The sequence below is a fragment of the Triturus cristatus genome, chromosome 7, assembly GCF_964204655.1.
Source record: "Triturus cristatus chromosome 7, aTriCri1.1, whole genome shotgun sequence".
Taxonomy (NCBI): Eukaryota; Metazoa; Chordata; class Amphibia; order Caudata; family Salamandridae; genus Triturus; species Triturus cristatus.
Genome location: NC_140590.1, coordinates 548,955,975 through 548,982,262, shown reverse-complemented (window position 1 = coordinate 548,982,262; position 26,288 = coordinate 548,955,975). Strand labels below are relative to the sequence as shown.

The 26,288-nt window shown below is 41.8% G+C and overlaps 1 protein-coding gene across 1 annotated transcript in view; it reads left to right on the top strand.

The window, feature by feature from the left end:
• Positions 1 to 26,288, top strand: part of LOC146810081 (uncharacterized) — a 352,434-nt gene that overhangs the window by 317,671 nt on the left and 8,475 nt on the right. Inside the window, exon 8 of the mRNA XM_085614940.1 lies at positions 25,700 to 25,803. Coding sequence (XP_085471066.1) covers positions 25,700 to 25,803 — 104 coding nt within the window. The remainder of the gene's footprint in view (positions 1 to 25,699; positions 25,804 to 26,288) is intronic.

Genomic DNA, 26,288 nt, shown 5'->3' with positions numbered 1-26,288 from the left:
GGGGTCCCAAAACGCATTTTTCCCATGCATTTTTCCATAGGACCTTTAGTCCGAGCTACAGCCCGAACGGCTGAACTGAATTACTTGAAATTTGGCAGAGAGGTAGTCCTCAGGTCAAGGAAGTGCCTTTTGTAGGTTTGGTGTAAATCTGTTAAGTAGATTCTGAGAAAATAGCCTTTAAATCAATATATATATCTGTGGCAGCTTACGGTGCGCTTACCGTAAGCTTACCGTACGCGTACGGTGGCGTGCGCGAGCGCGATTTTGATTGGCTCTTAGATCTTAGTAAACATTCGAATCGGTCGAAACCAGGAAGCGGCGGCCGCCATTTTCTCTCTCGCTCTCTGAGTTGGGCAGCAAAAACGAAGCCCAAAAATGTCTAAAGAGGCAGTTTCTTGAGATCCTAACCACCCAGCATTGATATAGGGGTCCCCAAACAACCCCCAAGCCCAAAAAAAAAAATTTTTTGGGGGGGAAAATCGCCGATTAAGCTTACCGTACGCGTACGGTAAAAACATTTTTTTTAAAAAATTATCCACATTCTCCCCACCCCGTGTGCAAATGGTGCCCGAAGGGCACCATTTGTGCATGGCATATTAGAGCTATGAAATTAACAAATGTGCGCACGGTGCGCGAAGCGCATCGTGCGTACATGGCCCATCCCGCATAACGTGGGCACCGTTGGCACGGCACTAACTGCGTAAAGTGGGCGCGTGGTGCGCGAAGCGCACCGCGTGCTCACTGTGCGCGCACGGTGCGCGAAGCGCACCGTGCGCGCACGGAACGAACTGCGTTAACTGGGCGCGCACGCCACGAATGGCGTAAAGTAACTTGGCATTTAAAGGCAACTATAACTCACGCGACCGCAATCTTCTGCTGATGACATATGTGTCTTTATGAAAAAAAAATATTTGTAATATATGTATAGCTAAAATTTAATGGAAGAAGACATGGGCAAATAAGTGTCTAAATACAGTATTAGCATCAGCAGAGGATTGCGGTCGCGTGAGTTATAGTTGCCTGCACTAACTATAACGGGGGAATTTCATTGGTTTTTTACGAGTGAAATGTACAGCTAACTATAACATGTGTGAAACCTATGGTTTTTTCAGTGAATTTGCAAGGTTTTTTAAATGCTAATTCCTAACTATAACGTGTGTGAAACCTATGGTTTTTTCAGTGAATATATATATATATATATATATATATATATATATATATATATATATATATATATATATATATATATATATATATATATATACACACACACACACCTGAGCTCTGCTGTAGATAGTGAATCCGACAATGAGCAACTGGCAATAGCGAGGAGACGGGGGTTTCCAAAACCCAGTCTTGCCCAGGAATTGGATTATGTCAGGCAGGACAGAATAAGATCATTACGACCGCGTGCCCAAAATGTAAGCGTCAGCAAGGACTCAATCAAAAAAGAAGGGATCGGCGCAAACAGCAGGGCCTACGTCAAAAACAACAGAAAAACAAACAACAAAAAATGGAATCGCAAGCAATAAAGGAAGCAAATTTGCAGTCAGTCATCAATCTATCTGACTGCGTGTTGAGTGATGATGATCGGAGTGTGCTTGCGTTGGGTTTGTCTTTTAGCCCTCCCAGTAACTTTGATTACGCCCAGACCAGGATTGACATCTATAAATTTGTACAAAAACTCAAACTGCGCAAATACCATTTGATTCAAGGCACCCACGATAAGGAAAGAATGACGAATATACAGCCAGTGCAGGAAATTGAAGAAATATTAACAGCTGGGGATGCTGAAAGGCCATGCAACAACTTCAGGATGAAAACAATGGAGATGTGAGTGTAATGAGCCAAGATATGATTCAACCAGGGGGTGGTTCACAAACTAATTTCAAAATTAAATCCACTTTCTGCCCTATGATGCTGCGTGATAATGTGGACATATTCCATGATAATATAACATCAGAACTGAAAAAGTTACATTGTTCAACTTCACGTGCCTGGAAGTCTGCAGGATTATTGACTTTGGATGAATTTAAGTTTTTAAAAATTGAACATCCCATCATCCCCGTGATTTATTTTATACCTAAAATTCACAAGGATGCATGCAGACCTCCGGGTAGACCTATTATTTCTGCCCAGGGCAGCATTATGTAAAATGCATACAAATTTGTTGATTTCTTCTTACAGGATCATGTAAAGAAATTGCCTTCGTATGTACAGGATACTGGGGATTTCTTAAACAAGATTAATCATGTCAAATGGGAACCAGGTTATGTGTTAATTTCTTTAGATGTAGCTTCATTATATACAAGCATTCATCACAAGGACGGCTTGAAAGCTGTTGAATACTTTTTGAGCACACGACCTATGAATAGACATTTGCACAACAGAATGATTTTGACGATGATTTCTACCTGTTTAGAGAATAACTTTTTCCCGTTCCAAAACCAGGTTTTTCAACAAGTTTGGGGTGTTGCCATGGGGGCTTGCTTCTCTCCGAGTTATGCCTGTTTACATATGGGACTCTGGGAGGAGCAGGTCCTCATGGCAATATATGGCGAAACCCTAAAATCTCAGATTGTATGTTGGTATAGGTATATCGACGATTTGTTTTTAATTTGGAAAGGCACTGAACGAGCGGCACAAGATTTTATTGAAAAATTGAATATCAATAATTTAAATCTTAAATTCACAGCCCAGATGAGTAAGAGCAGTATATTCTATTTGGATGTGGAGGTCTTTGTACAAAATAATAAACTGGAAACAAGACTCCATAGGAAACCCACATCTGGCAATACAGTCCTGCATGCACAGAGCCACCATCCGCCACATTTAATCAACAGCATCCCCTTTGGGGAGATGCTGCGGATTCGCAGAATCTGTAGCTCAGACAGGGAATGCACACAAGCACAACATGAGTGTAGAGAGTGATTCCTGGACAGGGGATATTCTGGAGATATTTTGGATAAAGCTATGACCAAAGCTAACAAAATACAGAGGTCGGACGCACTGAGGTATAAAGCCACTACAGGTATTAGCCAAGATCAGCCTACACGACTGATACTAACGTATAATACACAGCATAAAACATTACGTAAGATCATTAACAAGAGTTGGCTCTTAGTGTGTAATGACCCAGTTCTAGGAAAAGGATTGACCTAGGTCCCCTAGCATCGCGTTCAGAAAAGCGCGTTCCATGAGTAGCTCTCTAGTTAAGAGCAGCCCAGAGATCAGATCTACCAAAACATGGCTCGACAGCAGGAAGGGATTCATCAAATGTGACTCTTGTAAAGCCTGCAAATATGGTATCAACACACACCTATACCAAACGCCATTTCAGCCCAAACCAGTTAACATCACAAAAGCTCTTAACTGCAAGACCGAATATGCGGTATATGTGCTGGAGTGCTCTTGTGGCCTGCGTTACGTTGGGAGCACGAAACTGCAGGTTCACAAACGAGTGCTCCAGCACATTAGAGCTATCAATAACAGCGATGCCGCTTACCTGGTGGCTAGGCACTTTAGGGAGTGTCATAAGAATAATTTGTCTCATCTTAAATATTTTGTTATAGATACGGTTTTGCCATTGAGAAGGGGTGGCAACCGGGATCAACTATTGAGACGAATGGAAACAAGATATATCTTAGAGTTAGATAGTAAGGCACCCTCAGGGGTTAAATGCGAGTGAGGACTTTTTTTTACCTGTCTTTAAAAATGAGCTACCACTTGCATTTAGTATAGTTTAGATGTACTGCCGCCTCCTGACAAATTAGATAATAGAACTGATGATTTAAAAACTGTGATTTTTTTTTATATTTACATATCCATTCACGGCTGTTCCCACAAGACAATTATTGGGCCCACTGGGGCGGATAATTTGGATTCTTTTGTACGATATATGTCCTTTACGGTGCAACAACCTGGTCATTAACACCTTAAGTTGTTAGCAGTATCAATCGGTATTTAGGCCTGAATTGAGCTGCGAATGATGGAGCTATCTATGTAACAACTTTAGCCATGTATTCTGACAGTAAGGATTGGACATGCAACTATGCTGCTAATTCCATCGGATTTACTGGTTTTACTGTTATAATATTTTAGCTTATGACTTTAGCATTTTTATCAGATTTTATTAATGCTATATTTTGTACTCAGGAATATTTATTTTTATATTTATTGGGTTTAGCGCTATTTGCACTATGATACTTATCATTGTACTGTATTGCGTTATAGTTTGCACTAGCATTGGGATATACTGCACTTGAAAGACAATGTGTTTATTTCCATGAATTTTTGTGGGAGTGTCTTATCACATATTTTTGAGCACTAGCACTTTAAAAAGGTCAAAAAACTCTCCGTTGGCGTATCATGTGATCAAGGCCTCTGTGAGGCTGAAACGCGTAATGGCGATGGTGCAGGGCGTTTGATAATAAAACTTCGAATGTGCACTGAATTTTGGGTCTATCTTCGTCTTTACAAATGCAGTTGGTGACGGAGGAATGAATATATATATATATATTCACTGAAAAAACCATGGGTTTCACACACGTTATAGTTAGGAATTAGCATTTAAAAAACCTTAGAAATTCAGTGAAAAAACCATAGGTTTCACACACGTTATAGTTAGGAATTAGCATTTAAAAAACCTTAGAAATTCAGTGAAAAAACCATAGGTTTCACACATGTTATAGTTAGCTGGACATTTTACTCGTAAAAAACCAATGAAATTGCCCCGTTATAGTTAGTTCAGCTAACTATAACTCGCGCGCCCGCAATGCACTGCTGATGACGTCACATATTACATCACTCATGACATGGTCAGTGACATCACTCATGACATCACTGATGACATCTCAAATGACATCACTGATGACATCACTGATGACATCATCCAGTGAATGTGGGTTTTTCTGAAAATTAAATATGTTTTATATATGTATATCTCAAGGTCGATGGAAGAATAAATGGGTATATAAGTGTCTAAATGGATGATTTGTTTTTGAAAAATTGATTGTGTAACTGACTGATTAAGTGTATCTTAGTGAATACATGGCTTAGTGAGTAATGTTTAAATGTGTAAATATCTGTATGAGTCTCTCACTTTGTGTATAAGTGGCTGCATGGGTTGGTGAGTAGCTACATGGGTGTCTATATAGGTTATTAGTTGGTTTTTTGAGTATCAGTCTGAGTGTCTGTATGGTTCGGTGGGGGGTATTACGTAGTGCATAGGTGCATGAATGAGTGACTCACTGTTTGTATGTGTTGAACAGACCATGTGTGCAGGACTGCATGGGTGGATGAGTGTGTGTATGGGTGTGTTAGTGAGTGAATGACTGTCTCAATAGTGTCTTTATGAGTAACTACATATGTTTAAAACTAGTATATGTGACTATTGGTGTATATATGTGAGTATATGCAAGGGTGAGAGATTGGAAGAGTTCCTGTATGAATAAGTATGTGTTTCTATAAGTGATTGTTTAAAAGACTAAGTATGTGTAAGTTTCCGTAGAAGTAAGTATGGTGGTGTGTGTATAACTGTATATGCAAGTAAATGTATGTTTGATTCTTTATTAGTACGAGTGACTATGTGTGTGAGTAACTCTATGGATGAGTGGCATTGTGTAACAGGATGTATAGGTGTATGAGTACATATGATGAGTGAGTACATGTATGAGTGACTGTATTGGACTGTTGGTGAATGAGTGGATGTGTATGTGGATCTTAGAATTACTAAAGAGGTTGTTGTAACTGGTATTGGTATGTCCATTGTTTTGAAAATTTTAGTCTCTATTTTTGAATGTGTGTGTCAAAGGTTATATTAGGGTGAGAGGAGGTCTGCCACTCTATCACAAGGATGATGTCATCAGTGATGTCATCAGTGATGTCATTTGAGATGTCATCAGTGATGTCATGAGTGATGTCACTGACCATGTCATGAGTGATGTAATATGTGACGTCATCAGCAGTGCATTGCGGGCGCGCGAGTTATAGTTAGCTGAACTAACTATAACGGGGCAATTTCATTGGTTTTTTACGAGTAAAATGTCCAGCTAACTATAACATGTGTGAAACCTAAGGTTTTTTCACTGAATTTCTAAGGTTTTTTAAATGCTAATTCCTAACTATAACGTGTGTGAAACCTATGGTTTTTTCACTGAATTTCTAAGGTTTTTTAAATGCTAATTCCTAACTATAACGTGTGTGAAACCCATGGTTTTTTCAGTGAATTTGCAAGGTTTTTTAAATGCTAATTTTTTTTTTTTTTTCTAACCTATTTTTAATTTAATTATCTTACCTTTTATAAAGACTATGATTAAATTTTTAAAATTCTTTAATATGTTTTTTTAAATATATTTTTTAAAATAAACATGTAAAATTTATTTGCAGTACTTTTTTTAAAAAAAAAATATTTTTTTAGTACGCGTACCGTAAGCTCACGGTAAGCGTACGGTTTACGCAACGTCCGTAATCTATCTACGCTGCTTGCGTATAGTTACGCACTTTGCGTAGCCGCGCGTACTGCGCGTGGGACGCGTGCGCGCTTACGCTACACGCGCACGTTACGCGGAAGTGTCGGGTAGTGACTGTTATGCGCATGCGCGCAAGCGCGTGTCTTTTTTACGCGCATGCGTACTTTTTGCCGTAAGCGTACCGTAAGCGTACCGTAAGCGTACGGTAGGTCATGTGATCATGAAACACAACTTTTGATTGGTTGAAACTACTTTCAGTTCTAGAACTCTCCTACACCACACCCATTCCCCTCATTTCTGCTTGTGATCCCTTGGGAGAAGGAGCTGGTTTGTCTTTGGGATACGATGGCAGAACAGCAGAGCTCTTCTGAGAGTGAGGCTAGCACTAGCAGCACTGTCGTGAGGCAGAGATCGAGGAAACAAAAGCCCTCTTATGTATGGGATTATTTTACTTTTCCTGAAGGCCAGCAAAAGGTAAATGCACCCTTAGTGACTTGTAAGCTGTGTAAGTGTGTACTTTCTAGAGGTAATCCTAACAGGAAGTATTCCTTTGGGAATCACACCATGAAGAGACACCTCCAGGATGTACACAGAAGGACACATGGTCATCTTTTTGGAGGTAACTCTTCAGAAAGACGAGCCAGTACATCCACAGTAGCTCAGCCTGGACCATCATCTGCAGGGCTGACTCCTTCTTCTGCAGGTCAGGTGAGCCCTTCATCTGTGGGGGGAGAATCTCCTTTTGCTGGCCCTCTGGAAATGAACCCTCGATTTCGGAAGGTTGATATTCATTGCACATTTTGTAAAGATCTAATTTGCCATAGGGAGACCAGTGTTTCCCTAGTGAACAACAAAATAGATCAGCACATTTGTCGCTTTGAATAATTTTCCCATGCTTCCTTTCCTTTGTCCCTGCATGAACACAACGGTTCTTTTAAGAGCCAACCTTATCTTTCATCTTTTTTTTACATATGTTTTTAAAAACTTTTTTTTTTTTTTTTTACCGTACGCGTACGGTGCGCGTACTTTTTTTTTTTTTTTTTAAAAAAACACTAAAAATCATTTATCACATTACATTGTCCTTGAGAGACTACAATTATTATTATTGACTTACCATACTCACTGAAAAAATATTTATTCATTTGTTTTTTTAAAAAATAGTTTTAAAAATGTTTGTAGTTTTAGAAAATGTTCTATATCTATCTGGAAAAAAAGAAAAAAGTATTAATATTTTTAAAACATTTTATAATACAGTACACATATTTACATTTTTTTCCAAAAAATATTTTTGCCTTATTTTTGCTGTTTTCAGAATATATTGCATTTCACTACATGGGTGTGTGCTAAGACTCTGCTTCTTCCTCCAAAAATTCGCTCCCCCTTTCCATCTAATGCAACTGTGAAATCACCAGAGCAATACGCAATAAATCTCTGCCTAGAATTCCTCTCTGCACACAGAGTCATGTTTTCACATCAGTCCCAAAACGAAATTTCTTTGCCAATTTGAAAGCACACTTACTGCTCTTTTTTTTTTCGGGGCAAGTGAAAATCACTTTTACAGACTGACACATTATGAAACCACCATGTGTAACTACAACAAAAACAATTTCCATTTCTATTATTCATTTCTTAAGTTACCACATACATCCCCTCTCAAACTGTAAACTCACCTTTAAAATTAGTTAGTTGTGAAAGAAATGTGACACTCAAACAGCAGATTATCAGAGCCAGGATCTCTGTTGTGTTCACCTCTCTCCTCTCAGCAGAACCAGATAATGGCAAACTTTCCCTCTATTTTTCCACACATATACTTGTAAGTTTCAAATCTCAGTGCTTCCCCCTTTTTTTCAAATGTAATCACACATTTCTATTGGTTGAAAACCAACCCTTTTCCAAAAGTACCCTTCCCCCAACTTGACTTCTGCCTAGTACCCTTCCCCCAACTTGACTTCTGCCTGCTACCATAGCAACAGCTCATGGAACACTGCTGTGTTGAGTTAGGTCAGAAGTTCGCCAAACAATGTTTCAATTCCACAGAGCAAGAGTGCTTGACTTTTCAAACCTAACAGCAAATCCATAGTACTGTTCTTTGGTTACACATTTTTTTTTACCAATACAAAACATGCTTCTATTAATTTACACATACAGCCTAGTTTTTATTCTAGAATGGTATGAAACAGCCAATCAGTTCTTTTTGTTTTGAAAAAAATATGTATGCCTCCATTTCCAAACTGTCTTTCTTTTCATATTGCCATTCTACTGAAAGACACCTCCTGAGTGCATCCAGTTCTCCTTTGAAGATGTTCACAGTGTGGATTGTAGGGCACAGCTATGTCTTCTGGAGTGAAAAGTTTGCAGAGAAAACAGGTATGGTGAGAGACCTTGCTTTGCCAAATGTAGACATTAAATGGATTGGTCAGAGAGGGTTAAAGTGGCACCAATTGATGCCATTGGTGAAATCCTTCATTCAAATCCAACACCCTGACCTCATAATAGTGCACTGTGGTGGCAATGACCTAGGCACTTTGACTGGGGTAGGTCTGGAAATGCTTATGAAGGACACCTTTGCACAACTGTTTACACTTTTCCCTAAAACTGCCTTTGTGTTTTCCAACATATGCCAAAGGCAAAAATGGAACTGGTCCAATCATTTCTGTCCACAGATTGACAAAGCAAGAAAGCACGTCAACAAATCTGTTTCTGCTTTCCTCCGTGACTATGGTATGGGTGCCATTTACCACAACAACTTGCGTTATGACATGCAAGACATTTATAGAGGAGATGGTGTGCACTTCAATGATGAAGGGAACAGAGTCTTCCTCTTGAACCTTAGACTCTGCATCGGTACTTACTTGTAGGTACCACTAAAAAAATGACTTCATAAACACAACAGCTCTTTTTAGAGCTCCCTAATATCTAAACTCTTAAATCTGCTTTTCATTTATTTATTTTTATTTTTTTTACCGTACGCTTACCGTAAGCTTACCGTACGCGTACCCCGTGATTTTTTTTAAAATCAAATGTTTTTTTTGTACTTTTCTGTCCTTCTTTGACCCCCTTACAAATGTTAGGGGGTCTGTAACTCTCCTCATTGCCCCCTTTCCTTGTTTTCACTCTTTTTTTTCAGAGTGAAATACACAAAATGGCGGCCGCCGCTTCCTGGTTTCGACCGATTCGAATGTTTACTAAGATCTAAGAGCCAATCAGAATCGCGCTCGCGCACGCCACCGTACGCTTACCGTAAGCGTACGGTAAGCGTACCGTAAGCGGGCTCAGATATATATATTGATTTAAAGGCTATTTTCTCAGAATCTACTGAACAGATTTACACCAAACCTACAAAAGGCACTTCCTTGACCTAGGGACTACCTCTCTGCCAAATTTTGAGTAATTCTGTTCAGCCGTTCGGGCTGTAGCTCGTTCTAAAGGTCCTATGGAAAAATGCATGGGAAAAACGCGTTTTGGGACCCCCCTTTTATCTCAGCCCCCGCTTGACGGATCCCCCCGAGACTTTCAGGGTAGGAGCGGAGCGTAGCGCCCCACCTATTTTGAGAAATTCGCGAGGATTCGTCGACCGGCGCCAAAGTTATTCAAAATAGAATGTTGAGGTTTTCCTATGGAAACGTGGTCCTAACTATAACTACCTACTGGCGACCGCCAGTAGGTAATATATATATATATATATATATATATATATATATTACCTACTGGCGGTCGCCAGTAGGTAGTTATAGTTAGGACCACGTTTCCATAGGAAATCCGCAACATTCTATTTTGAATAACTTTTGTGCCGGTCGACGAATCCTCGCGAATTTTTCAAAATAGGTGGGGCGCTACGCTCCGCTCCTACCCTGAAAGTCTCGGGGGGATTCGTCAAGCGGGGGCTGAGATAAAAGGGGGGTCCCAAAACGCGTTTTTCCCATGCATTTTTCCATAGGACCTTTAGACACAGCTTCAGCCCGAACGGCTGAACAGAATTACTTGAAATTTGGCAGAGAGGTAGTCCTCAGGTCAAGGAAGTGCCTTTTGTAGGTTTGGTGTAAATCTGTTCAGTAGATTCTGAGAAAATAGCCTTTAAATCAATATATATATCTGAGCCAGCTTACGGTGCGCTTACGGTGCGCTTACCGTACGCGTACGGTGACGTGCGCGAGCGCAATTCTGATTGGCTCTTAGATCTTAGTAAACATTCGAATCGGTCGAAACCAGGAAGCGGCGGCCGCCATTTTCTCTCTCGCACTCTGAGTGGGGCAGCATAAATGAAGCCCAAAAATGTGTAAAGGGGCAGTTTATTGAGATAATATTCACCCAGCAGTGATGTACGGGCCCCCAAACAACCCCCAAGGCCCAAAAAATATATTTTTTTTTTTTCGAAAAATCGCCGATTACGCTTACCGTACGCGTACGGTAAAAATTGGTTTAAAAAAAAAAAATTATCCACACTCTCCCCACCCCAAGTGCAAATGGTGCCCTAAGGGCACCATTTGTGCATGGCATATCAAACAAATGAAAATAATAAACAAAACATTTCACAACAATGCGCAAAATATGCCCCCCATGTGCACACGGTGCGCGAAGCGCGTCGTGCGTACATGGCCCATCCCGCATAATGTGGGCACCGTGCGTGCATGGCACTAACTGCGTAAAGTGGGCGCGCGGTGCGCGAAGCGCACCGCATGCTCACCGTGCGCGCACGGAACGAACTGCGTTAACTGGGCGCGCACGCCACGAATGGCGTAAAGTAAGTTAGCATTTAAAAAACCGTACAAATTCACTGAAAAAACCATAGGTTTCACACACGTTATAGTTAGTAATTAGCATTTAAAAAACCTTGCAAATTCACTGAAAAAACCATAGGTTTCACACATGTTATAGTTAGCTGTACATTTTACTGATAAAAAACCAATGAAATTCCCCCGTTATAGTTACTGTACGCAACTATAACTCACGCGACCGTAATCCTCTGCTGATGACATATGTGTCTTTATGAAAAAAAAATATTTGTAATATATGTATAGCTAAAATTTAATGGAAGAAGACATGGGCAAATAAGTGTCTAAATACAGTATTAGCATCAGCAGAGGATTGCGGTCGCGTGAGTTATAGTTGCCTACAGTAACTATAACGGGGGAATTTCATTGGTTTTTTATCAGTAAAATGTACAGCTAACTATAACATGTGTGAAACCTATGGTTTTTTCAGTGAATTTGTATATATATGTGTATATATTTATATGTATGTTTTTTTTTCCAGCTGCACAGACACACTCAAGAACCATCTTTACTAGTCCAAAAAGTGGGTGGGCCACTCCAGGGTCGCAGTTTTCACACTCCCGAATGGCCCCTTATTTGGCAGTGATGTGGAACGTTTGGGTAGTTGATGCCCATGACACAGTGGTCATGTAATCCCTGCTATAATACAAATTATTATTAGCAGTGTACATTTTTTCCACTGGGAATCGTCACTCTGATTTCAACAGCTCTGTAACTCACAAACACTTAGGGGGCACACATTAAAACACAAACACGCCTGAACAATGTAAAAGTGCACATTGTATTTTTGGTGAGGGGGAGAGAACAGAGATGATGGATGAGAGAAGGAGAGAGGAGGCCGACGATGGATGGATAGACGAATGTACGTTGGATGGATGAGAGGAGAGACAAGGGGATGGATGGATTGATGAAGAGGTGGACGTTGGCTGGATGAGAGAAGGAGAGAGGTGACCAGCACAATTTTCAGACGCTGGTGAAACTGTCTTGTGAGCCTAGCTCCCCTCTCATGAGACAGGAGTTTACGAGGGAAGTTATCACCCCAGGTAAATTAAGTAAGAGAGCGCCAGTATTGTCCAGGCCATCCCGGGTGCAGTGACTGGAAAGTGGTAGCACGCCACCCTCTTCCCCTCCCCCACAGCCTGTCCATTGAACACAACATGTACCATAACATTCACATTTGTTTACTCTTAAAGAGAACTTGTGAAATAGTGGTTACCCACTTACCATTCACATCTGCTGCAGTATTTCCTACATCTCACAGGCGGGAGGGCAGACAGGGACCGAAGTGCCAGTGCTGGAGCTTGTAGTGGTGTTGCGACAGCCGAGGTAAGCTTGCAGAAGTGCGGAATGTGCAGAAGCTTGCGGCATTCGGAGTAGAATCAGGTACCTTGAAGTGGTGTAGGGGCAGCCAAGGGAAGATTGCAAAAGTGGGGAACGTGTGGAAGCTCATGGCATTCAAAGTAGTGTCAGGTACCTTGAAGTGGTGTAGAGGCAGCTGGGGAAAGCTTGCAAACACGCAAGTGGCAGCCTCTATTGTTAAATTTAGAGTAGGTTATTCCGCAAAATCAATCACTGACGGAGCAAAATAAGTGCTCTACAAAATAAAATCAGACCATTGACAGTAAGGAATGAATTGAAATACTTAGTTCTACCATGACTTCAAAGCTTAATGCGCAAGCGTGTGCTTATAGAGTATAAGGCTCACAGTAGACCCACCCACACCACTAGGCCAAGGTTACAGAATTTAAAATGAGCCTCTTTTGTATCCTTGTGCAGAAGGGCGAGCAAGTTGCTGTGAACTGCATAATTCAGCTGCCAAACGGGTTGAGGGGTAATGAAACTCCCATCACTGGGTGAGTTTGTCGGGCCTCCAATAACATTACCCACTGCCCAAAAGATCAGCAGGTTTCCAAACGCAAGGAAGAAGTGCGCGGCCTACATGAATAGTCAGTGCCCTGAAGCCACAGGGCCAACCAGTCGGGAAAGCTGGAGCACCGGGGCCCAGGTCTCCCGCAGCCCAGCCAATCATTACGCAAGGACAGGCTGAGCAATGCCGTCACCAAGAGGAGAAGGAGGAAGCAGGGTGTCCTGGTTCTCAATAACCACATCGTAAAAATCAGGAAGGTGGAATTGGATATCAGGGGTCGCAACTGTCTAGAGTGAACATCGGTAACTTTGGAGCCAAGCAATGTAATGCCGCCATTGATTATCGATTACAGCCTAGGCCCTAGAGAAACCCTGGCACCAAAGACAAACAATCTGTAATCTGCTCCACAGGGCGGCCCGGCCATCAAAACAAAAACAAGGGAAGCGCTGAAATGCAGCTCCCATCCCAGCTCCCAGTACTGAGGTAAGAAGCAACGGGGAGGGATCAAGGGGCGAGGACAAAGGAAGGAGGGGAGAAATGTCAGGTGTGTGAGAGGGAAGAGACCAGTAGCAAAGAGAGATTTGCGGGAAGGAGGGCATTGATTCCTAATGGTGAGTGTAGGAGGGAAAACAGGAGCAAGTCTATGAGAAGACGAGGCAAAGCAGCTGTTGTGAGAAGAGCAGCGACACCCAGTGGCACGAATAGAAAAGTGCAGCATAGCACGGAGGGGAGAGCAGCATGTCAATCCAAGCAGCAAATTGGAAACGTCAGCGAAAAGAAAACAAGCCCGGGAGTGGTGCGTGCGCGCAGGCTTCACTTTTCAAGCACATCACTCGTGCTTGTGGCATGCCGCTGTTTGCTCCCGCAAGGTGGATGCCGCCACAAGCACGAGTGCAGTTCTTGAAAAGTGAAGACCGATGGCTAAAGGCCCTCCTAGTGCAGCGCATGTACACTGCCTAGGCGAGACTTAAAAAATGGGGGTGACCAGTGCACAAGGATGACTTTGCAACAGTCTCAAAGCCCTGGAAGGCCAAATTAGAGCCGGACTGGCTATTGTGCCACTCTTACATTTCCCCAGTGGGTGCCAGGCTAGAAGGCTGCTTTCGGAGCAGGGTGGGCTGCAATAATCTTAAAGTGTATACGGCACCGTGCTTGTTCTGGCCTCTTTCAGTGTAGGGCTGGTTTGAACATTTGTGCTACGCTGAGTTTGGTTTACAGTCAGACCATGGTTTCAGTTGACGATTGTGATTGGCTCATGAAGGCAGGGCTGTCGGCTCAGATGTTGTGCTGACTGCTTTGTCCTGGCACTACCTGCATGACAAATCAGCAGGCATGCACCCACTATTCTGGTATGTATTCACTACCAAAACCTGTGTGGGTGCAGTGGTGTTGAGTTGCTTCTAATCTCCATCATCCCTTTTTCTATTCCATTGTAGCGGACACCCTTTTCTATTTGTCCTGTCTGATTTGTTTCATAAGCGAGTAGTGTACATGAGTACTAATTATATAAAATAAACTGTTGCTTAATATTTTCTTGTATCATAAATATTATTAACTTGTGCTAAATGTATGCATAAATAAAACATTCAAGGCCCTATTCACAGAAATAAATTATGTTGTAAAGTTACATTTACCAATGAGTTTACCTGTTTTACATCTTCCAGAAATCCATTAAGGGTTTCCTTGCAGGTGTAAGACCCTTTCCGGATATCTCCAAACCTGTAAATCCCGCTCAAATAGGGAAGCGGATTTTCCATTGCGTGGTTAGCCGTAGCAGTTTCCGGAGACCCACATACATATACATTTGTGAGCATGTCCAAACTCATCTTGTTCTCCTTTCCACCCTGTGAAGAGTCAGACTTTTACTCCCGTATTGGGATGGTGTGAGTCCCTTTGCATGGTGGGAAGAGGTATGGATTACCTCAGATTTGGTGGCGGTGTAAGAGAAGGGTATGGGGGAAAAATACATTACCACAGGGGTTTCTGTGCCCTCACTGTGGAGCTCTATGGGAAGAGTAGTCACTCACTTTCCGATAAATTCGCATGGAAACATGCGCATAGGTTTACAAGCAGATTCTTTGCGATTACCAGAAAGCAGCAAACCTAGACTTGCCCTTAGATAGTGGCATAGTGTGGGCAGGGCCACAGGGGCAGTTGCCTGGGCCCAACATTCTTAGGGGCATTGTTGAGGGCGCAGGGACATTCTTAAGGGTGCAACATTTTAACTGAGAAGTGGAAGGATACTTGCCTTGCCCCGGGAGCTGGCAACCCTCGCTGCGCCGCTGCCCCATGATGTAAATGTGTGAGTATATTTACTCCTTTCATTGTGAATCGGACCCTTGTTACTGCCGTATAAAGCTGGTTCTAAGACCATGGGGCCGATTCACTAAAAGAAAGTATATTTACAACTATAAACATCTACACCCTAATGTAAAAGTAAGACTTTCCAGGAATTTGCAAACATTCTCTGTAGTACTGTTTTAATGACACATGATTTTGCTGTTCCTTCAGTGAAAAGTTATATACAGGGTACAACTCGACATTATGAAAGGCTGTCCAATGTGCAAATTCCTATTTTTTAGTTTTTTTCTAAATGGGGAAAATATTTGCCGCCAAGGAGACATGTCTTCACCTGAAACCCTATGAAGTTTGTGGTATTCTGTTCTCACTGTCACCATGGAATGACTGGATATCAAAAGGGAATGGATAACTTGACCTGAGTAACCAGGATTTGCAACATTTGTGTATTCTCTCAATAAAAAACCCTAATTCACGTACTCAAGTCGTAAGGCGGTATATCTTGGTTCTCCGCCCTGTTTTTTAAAAACGTGACAGCATCATCATTGGGTTTCTCTTCAGTTGTATGCTACCCCCATCCGGAGGTGAACCACTGGTTATTGCAGTAGTGATCAGGAAAAAAGGAAATGCAAGTGCTCTAATGAAGTGAATTCTTAAATGTGGTGCTAAAAAACTCATATATCTAGATAGTGTTTTTAATCAGTCTAGATTTGAGATTCTTTAAAAACAGTGTCGTGCGTAGGAGGACCTGTTATTGGTCTACCGCACTGAATGTCCATAAAAAGGTCGACATGTTTCAGCCCTGTGGTTTGCCCAGATGGGTCAGGGGGGCTTTCTTCAGGACCTCAGAAGACAAGAAAGGCTGTGTCTTGTCACAGTCTTAGTGAAACAAGGCGTATTTCACCCGATTGTGAAGTGGTCAATTAGTACCTGTTCAAATGGAAAGAAACCAAATTGGAATGTCATACTTCACATTCTTTAGGTGCTGTTCAATAATGTATGTTCAACATGATGTCTCTTCACATTAAAGGAAATCATAAACTCAATCATGCTCAGTGAAGAATTAAAGTGACTAAAAGTAACTAGAAAATGGCAATTCTTTATCCCTCTATTGTAGTAAAGATAGGGGGTCCGGGGTGGTTCCCTATTTTTACATTAATGGCATCGTATTTTGAGAGGTACTGGTTTTAGTGCGCGCTGTCAGTTGGTTGAGGTGGTATGAATGAGCAATTCCAGAAGCTATGACTTGTGTTGTTTTGTTTGAGGTGCCCCACACAAGGCTCTTGTGATATATGGTCATTTGTTAAGTTCGTTTTAACACAGGTCTCGAGATTACGTGTCACTAACGTGTATGACAGATGCAGGAAATGGTACAACTAGTGCACTGAGGCACTTGTGGTTAGTGAGACGGGTGTATATTTCGTGGAGCTCTCATATTGACAAGTGTGGTTGGCTTGTGCGTATCAAGGCGTGTCTGGTGTATGAATGGCAAACACTCCCAGTTTGTTCGCTTATGAGCGGGAGTCCATGTAAATAGATTTTAGCATGGCTGGTGTGTGGGTGACTTGGCACTCTATGAATGGTGTTGCGACAGAATAATTAATTTTGGCAATTACGAGCATCGAGCGCATAATAACGCACTAAGACGCTAGCTGGTTAGGCATCTCAAGGCGTGTCTGGGGCGTGTGTGGTTAAAAATCCCAGTACGTTCGCTTAATAGCGCGACTCCCTGTAAATGGGTTTGCGTGTTTCAGGTGTGTGAGTAACTCTGCACTCTGAGTGGCGTTATGACAGATTTAATTTGTTCTGGCAAGTAAGAGCATCAGGCGCATCTAGTTGGAGCGACAAGTACCAGTCAGTATTCTGAGTATACATATATAAAAACTCAACATTCATATTTTGCAACAATATTTAGGAGGTGTATCGAACGTGTATGGTGAAGGCGAAGATTATTTAAAGTGCAGGCATACCTTTAAGAACTGATTAGCAGACTTCTTCAGGCAGCCGTAAAGCGCATTGACCCGCTAAACATAAGTTGGTATTACAGATTAAAACAATCAATGTTAATACGATACGTTTTTTCAGGATTGTCTCCTCGTGTTCATGTTCAATACCTGCTGCGTGGTGCAACACGACTTGTGCTGGCTCTTCCTGTGGCAACCTGGATATGGTTGGCTGGAGAGTTGGAGAATATAAGAGTCAAGCAAAAGATCTGTGTGATAAACTGAAGAAACGTGATTACCCAGAAAAGACGATCATGAGATGTCAAGAGGGCTAGAAATCAACCAAGGGAGAGCCTCTTAGAAATCGCACAAAGAGAACCCGAAAAAGATGTAGTAACCTGTGTCAGTACCTACAATATTGCCTCGAATTAAGTAAAAAAAATAGTGAACAAAAACTGGCGCATTTTAACCTCCGGTTCATTGGACTGGCCTAATCCCAGATTCGCGAAAAAAAGAACCAGGAACCTAAAAGATATACTGGTCCACACAAGACCACCACAACCAGTGCAAAATGACCCTACCCCGAGACTCTGGGACAATCCCCCAGTCAGAGGTCACTACCCATGTGGCTCATGCTCAGTGTGTAACCTTACCACAGCAAGGAAAACCATCCAACTCTTACCAGATTTACAATGGACAATCAAACACCTTACAAACTGCAATTCCACACATGTAATCTACATTATTACGTGTCCGTGTGCCCTAAGATATATAGGGATGACATGTCGCAAGGCAGAACAAAGAATATGCGAACACGGGAGCAATGTCAAGTGCAAGAGGAGCACAACGAAGATGAGTAACCATTTCATTGAAGCAAACCACTCCGTCCATGATCTAAAATGGATAGTCCTGGAAACCCTGGAGAGGAAGAACTATAATGCGGACAAGATTCTCTTTGAAAAAGAACAGAGATGGGTCCATCGTCTCAAAACGAACACGCAAGGCCTTAACGATAATATCCTGTGGCCGAGTCTAGGGCACTGAAACTGGAAAACACTTCCGTGGCTGAGCCTATGGCATAAGTACTGAAATAACACTTCCTTATCCAATAAATACTGGGATATGAATACAGAACTAAGCACAAAAGATACACAAACTAACTGCAATAGGTTAACTACAAACCCCATACCTTAAATAAACCAACTTAACACCATTCAATGCTAACATCAATGTCTCTCTCTATTTTGCACTTTGGGCAAAAAAGATCATTTAAAAATGAATTTACTAAATAAATACTATCCTATTCACATAATTGGAGTAACATAGAATATATATCTTTTTTTTTTTAAACTGAACATCTTTTTTAAAATTGAACTTGTTTTCCACCTAAACACGAAAGGTAGACCAGTAGTCTTTTCTTCATATCGACTCATGGATACATAACACTCGGCAACTCCCCAGCCAACCATATCCAGGTTGCCACAGGAAGAGCCAGCACAAGTCTTGCTGCACCACGCAGCAGGTACTGAACATCAACACGAGGAGACCATCCTCAAAAAACGTATCGTATTAACATTGATTGTTTTAATCTGTAATACCAACTTATGTTTAGCAGGTCAATGCGCTCTACGGCTGCCTGAAGAAGTCTGCTACTCAGTTCTTAAAGGTATGCCTGCACTTTAAATAATCTTCGCCCTCACCATACGCGCTCGATACACCTCCTAAATATTATTTCAAAATATGAATGTTGAGTTATTGATATATGTATACTCAGAATACTGACGGGTACTTGTCGCTCCAACTAGATGCGCCTGATGCTCTTACTTGCCAGAATTAATTAAATCTGTCATAACGCCACTCATAGAGTGCCGAGTTACTCACACACCTGATACACGCAAATCCATTTACAGGGAGTCACGCTATTAAGTGAACGTACTGGGATTTTTAACCACACACGCCCCAGACACGCCTTGAGACGCATAACCAGCTAGCGTCTTAGAGCGTTATTATGCGTTCGATGCTCGTAATTGCCAAAATTAATTTTTCTGTCGCAACACCATTCATAGAGTGCCAAATCACCCACACACCAGCCATGCTAAAATCAATTTACATGGACTTCCGCTCATAAGCGAACAAACTGGGAGTGTTTGCCATTCATACCCCGGACATGCCTTGATACGCACAAACCAACCACACTTGATAATACAAGAGCTCCACGAAATATACACCTGTCTCACTAACCACAAGTGCCTCAGTGCACTCGTTGTGCCATATCCTGCATCTGTCATACACGTTCGTGATACGTTGTAATATCGAGACCTGTGTTAAAACGAACTTAACAAATGACCATATAACACAAGAGCCTCGTGTGGGGCACCTCAAACAAAACAACACAAGTCATAGCTTCTGGAATTGCTCATTCATACCACCTCAACCAACTGACAGCGCGCACTAAAACCAGTACCTCTCAAAATACGGTGCCATTAATGTAAAAATAGGGAACCACCCCGGACCCCCTATCTTTACTACAATACAGGGATAAAGAATTGCCATTTTCTAGTTACTTTTAGTCACTTTAATTCTTCACTGAGCCTGATTGAGTTTATGATTTCCTTTAATGTGAAGAGACATCATGTTGAACATACATTATTGAACAGCACCTAAAGAATGTGAAGTATGACATTCCAATTTGGTTTCTTTCCATTTGAACAGGTACTAATTGACCACTTAAGTATCGGGTGAAATATGCCTTGATTCACTAAGACTGTGACAAGACACAGCCTTTCTTATCTTCTGAGGTCCTGAAGAAAGCCCCCCATCTGGGCAAACCACAGGGCTGAAACATGTCGACCTTTTTATGGACATTCAGTGCGGTAGACAAATAACAGGTCCTCCAACGCACGATACTGTTTTTAAAGAATCCCATATCTAGACTGATTAAAAACACCATTTAGATATGAGTTTTTTAGCCCCACATTTAAGAATTCACTTCATTAGAGCACTTACATTTCCTTTTTTCCTGATCACTACTGCAATAACCAGTGGTTCACCTCCGGATGAGGGTAGCATACAAGTAAAGAGAAACCCAATGATGATGCTGTCACGTTTTTAAAAAACAGAGCGGAGAACCAAGATATTACGCCTTACGACTTGAGTACGTGAATGAGGGTTTTTTTATTGAGAGAATACACGAATGTGGCAAATCCTGGTTACTCGGGTCAAGTGATCCATTCCCTTTTGATATGCAGTATTAACGCTAGGAAGCTGAATGGATCACAATCCCTTCCTTCTTCCTCCTTTTGATTTAATATAACCATGGAAAGACTGTCAGGACTTTCTTTCCTGTAGTAAATCTCGGGCTATTTCTAGGGTAGTAAGAGGTTGGAGAGGAGTTTGTGAATAGCAAAACGCACACTAGTTTTTGGGGGTTCACAAACAAAATAAACTAGGCAAATCACCTGTTGAACCTCCCACTCTCTAGTGAGCTGGAACCATTTTTAGACTGAGGTTGCCAAACTTTGCCATCACCTGATTTAAGTCAGTTTTGGCCGTTAACGTATATTTACGGGCTTGAATAGCTTTGTGACTCTGGAGTCCTATATTTTTACATACGTTTGTGAAGTGAACAACATGGCCTTTCTTCAGTAGTGTCTGGAAAATGGAGCTTGGTGGGGTTACAGATGTAGTTGGAATGTCTCTTTGACAGTCCACGCTTCCAAATATTTACTTGGGGCAAACAAACCCAAATGTTATGTGCACTTAAATATTTTTGTACAAAAAAGCAATCTTTGAGTTTGGAATGTTTTTAAACCAATGATATCTTTCTTGTTTTAGGTGTAAATTATTATGTAAATTTTGAAACATATAGCCATCCGGTGTAAATCAATGTGTAAGGACAGTAAAACCGAGTCTACTCGGTTTTCTGAGGATGCATGAATTACAGGCAACTTTGCAATGCTTGCTCAGCCCATGCTATCAAGTTGTAAACCTCCTTAGCTACACACTAAAATATCATCAAGGTTGATAGAACTCCGAGGGCTGTTCATGTGGCTCCATGCTCAATGTCTCTCTCCAGTGGGGTGAATCCTACTGGCAGCCCAACACCCCTCATTTCCCCGCTTAACGTTCTGTCGTTTCCTGTTCCACTCACCAGTGGGCAGAAATGTTTCTGAGGTATGGAGCGCCATATGTGACTGAGTGTCCGACCCACTTCACTCCTCCGAGTCTCTCCTGTGCCGTTTTGCTTCTCACCATCTGTCCAGCCACTTATTAGTTACGTCACTCTGAATGTTGAAAATAGAAGCACTACACCACAGCCGAGGTGGGTCTTGCTACTTCTAAGCTCTACAACTGCTACCAATGCCATAGCAATGTTTTCCAACCCTCAAGGTTAATGCAATTATCACAGTACATGCTCTACTGTGACTCGCAATACACATCTCTTTTGAATGTAAGACAAGCTAACTATAATAGTGTATATTGAAACATTTGAACAATTACTTTGGGAGAATAAATGTTACAATATCTAAACTGTATTAGCAGGCCTGGTAACATAGCGCCTAATTGTAAAACATAAATGCATAAGTAAATACTCAATTTGCTAAGTGTTTGTCGTTGTAAATGTACAGGTGCTACATGCTGCTGTAAGGAATCTCCTGCCCTCCACCCACGTCACACATGAGAGCACATTCACGTGTGCAGGCATTAAAGGGGCCGTGCAGATCAGTGTTTAGAATAGTGTTTCCGCCCTTCAGTATGGATTTAGAATTCGACTCTGTACCCTCTTGCTTATGCATTTCATGAACTGTGTGTGGGCTATGAGGTCCTCAGTGCAGACAGGGGACGCTTCTTTCCTCTACCTACATTGCCCCGTTGCCTGTGGCAGTTGTGAGCTAGGTTAGGACTACTGTAGCGGAATGTGTGTCAGGGGCATAATCCAGCTCATCCCTTTGAGATGTGTTAGAATCTGTGCCTCCCACAGCTCATGGCACGCACATACATACATACATACATACACATGTATGAATTGTGCTTTTACCCAAAATGTCTATGCTAGCAGGGATCGTGAAAAGCTATTTCTGAATTGGGCCTCCCATATGCATCTATGCTTATGCTTGAATAAATACATTGATCTGCTCTATATTACATTTACTTTCATTAGTCATCCTCTGGAAATCTGGTGGAAGACATGGATGTATTTTTTTACAAACCTAGGTGAAAGTTGGAAAAATCTGTGATTTGATCCATGCAATTTTATTATAATTCTACATTTTTAAACCGTCTGAAGACTTTTTTTTTAAGTCATCTTGTATTTGAACATTTTTCAAGTGTTTTATGCCTATTTCAGAAATTCTCTAATGTCTTGAAAGATATTCATATAGTGGACAGAAATGTGCAAACATTTCATAATTTGGAGCATGGCAGATAATTTTATAACTTTGAGCATGCTCTAGGTACTTAATTTTATCAAAATGTTTTTTTCCAAAGAATACATTGCATTGAGGCAGAAGCTTTGTCAATCCAGTACATGGTACATCAGACCATGTAGATCAGCACAAGGGACAATAACGAGGTAATGGAATGGGAGAAGGGTGTCGGAGAACAGATCCCATAGAATCGTGCTGAGGGCAGACAATACAGGAGACTTGAAGAAGAAAGCTCATTGAGCAGGTGATCAGCGTAACAGTTATACAGTTCAACTTGATGGGTCTATTTCTAAGGTTAGGAGATAGTCTTGCCAGGGTTGCCAAACATCTTTAGGCCTAGAGGTAAGGGGCTGGAATTACGAAAATCTTCACAAATGTCACAGTACGACATGATTTTGAGCCAGGTAGAGTCCGTGCAGTAAACATTACTGCCCCAATGTAGAGCCAGTTTTCGTTTAATGAGCAATAATGCAACAGATGTAAATCTGCGTCTAGCTTAGGGGATGTTGTAGGTGTACCCTTGGGGTGCCATCATGGGGTTAGGCATAGTTGTGGTGTATATCATCATGGAAATGAGCGAGAAGATAATGGTCCAATAATTGCTAATGAGGGGGCACGACCAGTTAAGATGTGCAAAATTGGCATCTGCAGCTAGGCACTTGGGGCACTGAGACGAGTGGGTGAGGTCAAATCGGTGGATATCTATAGAAAAGATGTACGCCTGGTGAAGAAACCTAAACTGTATGTTTGTTTGTGGTTGACGGACACAAGTTTTGTTTGGGAGCAGCAGTAGGACCAGAATTTGTGGTAGAGCAAATAGACCAAGTCGGTACTCAAGGACTCCCTAATGAACTTGGTGGAATATGGTTTCATGGTCATGCAGGTGTCATATATTCTGGAGATTAGGTGACCGCCCTCAATGTCTGATATGATGAGCATTAATGGTGGGAAGTCGTTCAGTGCGAGGGGCTATGTGGGTATGCAGGATCGTAGAGTATTATGGAGTAGTTTTAATACAAAATTATCTACATAGGAGGCGTTCTGAAAGCGGACATTGTCGGCATGCATGAGGACATGGCCGTCGAGTAACATCTCCCATTGTATAGAGATCATAACGCTGTAGGATGTGCTGGACAAGCTTCTCACTCGTAAGGGGAAGTCAAGGGTTTTCTGTTAGTAGAAGAGCAGGAGAGTAAAAAATGCCTCCGCCCAATACGCAGCAAAGTTTCCCCAAGCCCAACAGGTGGTGGATAGGGTTTGAATGTCAGAGGTATCCATAGGGATCTCTTCGGTAATATAGACTAGAGTGACAGTTGTCCGAACTGATCCCTCTCTGGTTTAAGATGAGAGATGTGGGCATCTGGATGGTACCAGCGATATGCATACTGGCATTGTGCAGCAAGATAATAGAATGGAAGTTTGGGACCCCAAAACTTCTACATTCATAAGGGAGAGTCAGGGTGTCCCATCGGATCTGGGGTTTGCCCATATGAGCCACAAGAGGAGGCTGTGGACAGTGATGAAGTGTTGTGTGAGCGGTATTGGGATATTTAGAAATAAATACAGAAAGCAGGGAAGGCTGACCATTTTAATTATTGCCGCTAACCCTGCCATGGAAAGTGGAAGTTGTATCCAGTGTTCCACAGTTTCGACAGCTGGTCCGTAATTGAGGCTAAGAATCTGATCCTTGTCAGAGTGCAAGTGTATGCCCAGGTATTTGGTGGAGTCTGTGGTCCATGAAAAGGCATATTTGACATCTACGAGATGAGTGTTCTCAGTCAATGGGAAGAGTTCAGATTTAGCCCAGTTTATTAGGAGGCCCAAAAGACTCCAAAACACATAATCTCATGAATCAGAGGGGGAAGATTATCAGAAGGACAGCGTACAAACAATAATATGTCATCTGCATACAGGGAGAGTAGGAGAGGACCATGTGTGAGCTGAAGGCCTCAATGCATGTGCCACTCCTGAAGGTGGCAAATCAATGGTTCCATTGCAATAATGAACAGGAGACGGTAAAGGGTGCAACCCTTTCTAGTCCCTCTGGTGACAGGGCAGTAGTCGATAAGGAAGCCATTCACCTCAAGGCATGCCACTTGGTTAGCATAAAGGAGTTTAACAGAGGAGATAAAGATTTAGGGGAAAACAAGACTTCAGGTACTTTGTTCAGCGGACCTAACTGGGTCCCTGTAGCCTGCCCTAGCTACATCGCGGTCAGCCAGAAGTTGTGGTTTATTCCCGGTCCAGCACAACCAGATTTCCACAGTTGGCACCTTATGCTTTTTGGTGCTATTTTCCCTAAATCTTTAAAACTGCATATCTGCAGTTCTACTGATCAAGAAAGCTCTCTTTTTCTAACATGATGTGGGATCCTTTTTGTGTGGTGTTTTCACTTTATCACTGTTTGAAGTGTTACACAAATACTTTACACATTGCCTTTACGAAAGGCCTGACTGTTCTGTGGCAATCTACCTGAGGGTTGACCAGTTAATTTAGGGTTGGCGTGTGCCTCACCCTGACAAGGATTGTGGTTGCTACTTCACCAGGGCTCAAACCCCAGTCAACAAACAACCCAAATTCATATGCACTGAATTGAGAGAATCTTGAAAGCAGGCAGTACTTTCTTTTAAAACTTAACCTAACTCACAACTCTGAATTCCAACAGAAGGCAGTCTGAAGAAACAGGTGAAAGCTAGGACAGGACCCTTTGAAAAACAGGACCATCTTCCCTTGGCTAAAGGAGTTTGAAGACTTTAAGTCAAGGAAACTGTTTAGTACATCGGGCCTTTGTATTTTTATTTGGAAACATTTGTCTAAGTTATATCAATAATGTGATTTAAAGTTGTCTTATCCCCATCAGAGATAAATACCTTACTGGAGCATGCGCATCATCTCTTCCTCTCTGCTCTACTGTTCTCTGCAGCCCTGCCAAGTCCATCCGATCTTGGAGAGTTTCGGCAATGCTAAAACCATCCTGAACCATAACTCTAGCCGCTTTGGGAAGTTTCTACATATACACATCCTCAGGTGAGTATGAGAAACTGACCTGTTTAAACCATGCACACACACACACCAACACTCTACCACAGATACTCATGCTAACCCACACAAAACCTTATAACTTACTTGGGAGAGAGCCCTTCCCACTCTGCATACGTTTATCCCATCAGCCTCATATATACACTGGAGGTGCCAAAATCTATACCACTCCCACTACAGTTGCATACCAAACCCATCTGGTGAAAGATCTCTCTGCATACTAACAAGAGTGCTTCTGCTGACGTTTAAATTCTCAACTACCCACATTTAAAAAAAAAACATTTTTATTGGGTTTTAGCAGAATTTTACATACACGTTACAATCATTTAGATTGGCCATATTTGCTCATGTTTGATGGTCCCACTATGGTTCCCGTACATACAGTATAATGTCTTACATGAGTAATTGGTGCAGTGTGATAACAGTGAAACATTAATAACTAAAAGTCATGACCGTTTGTAAGTTCAGATATA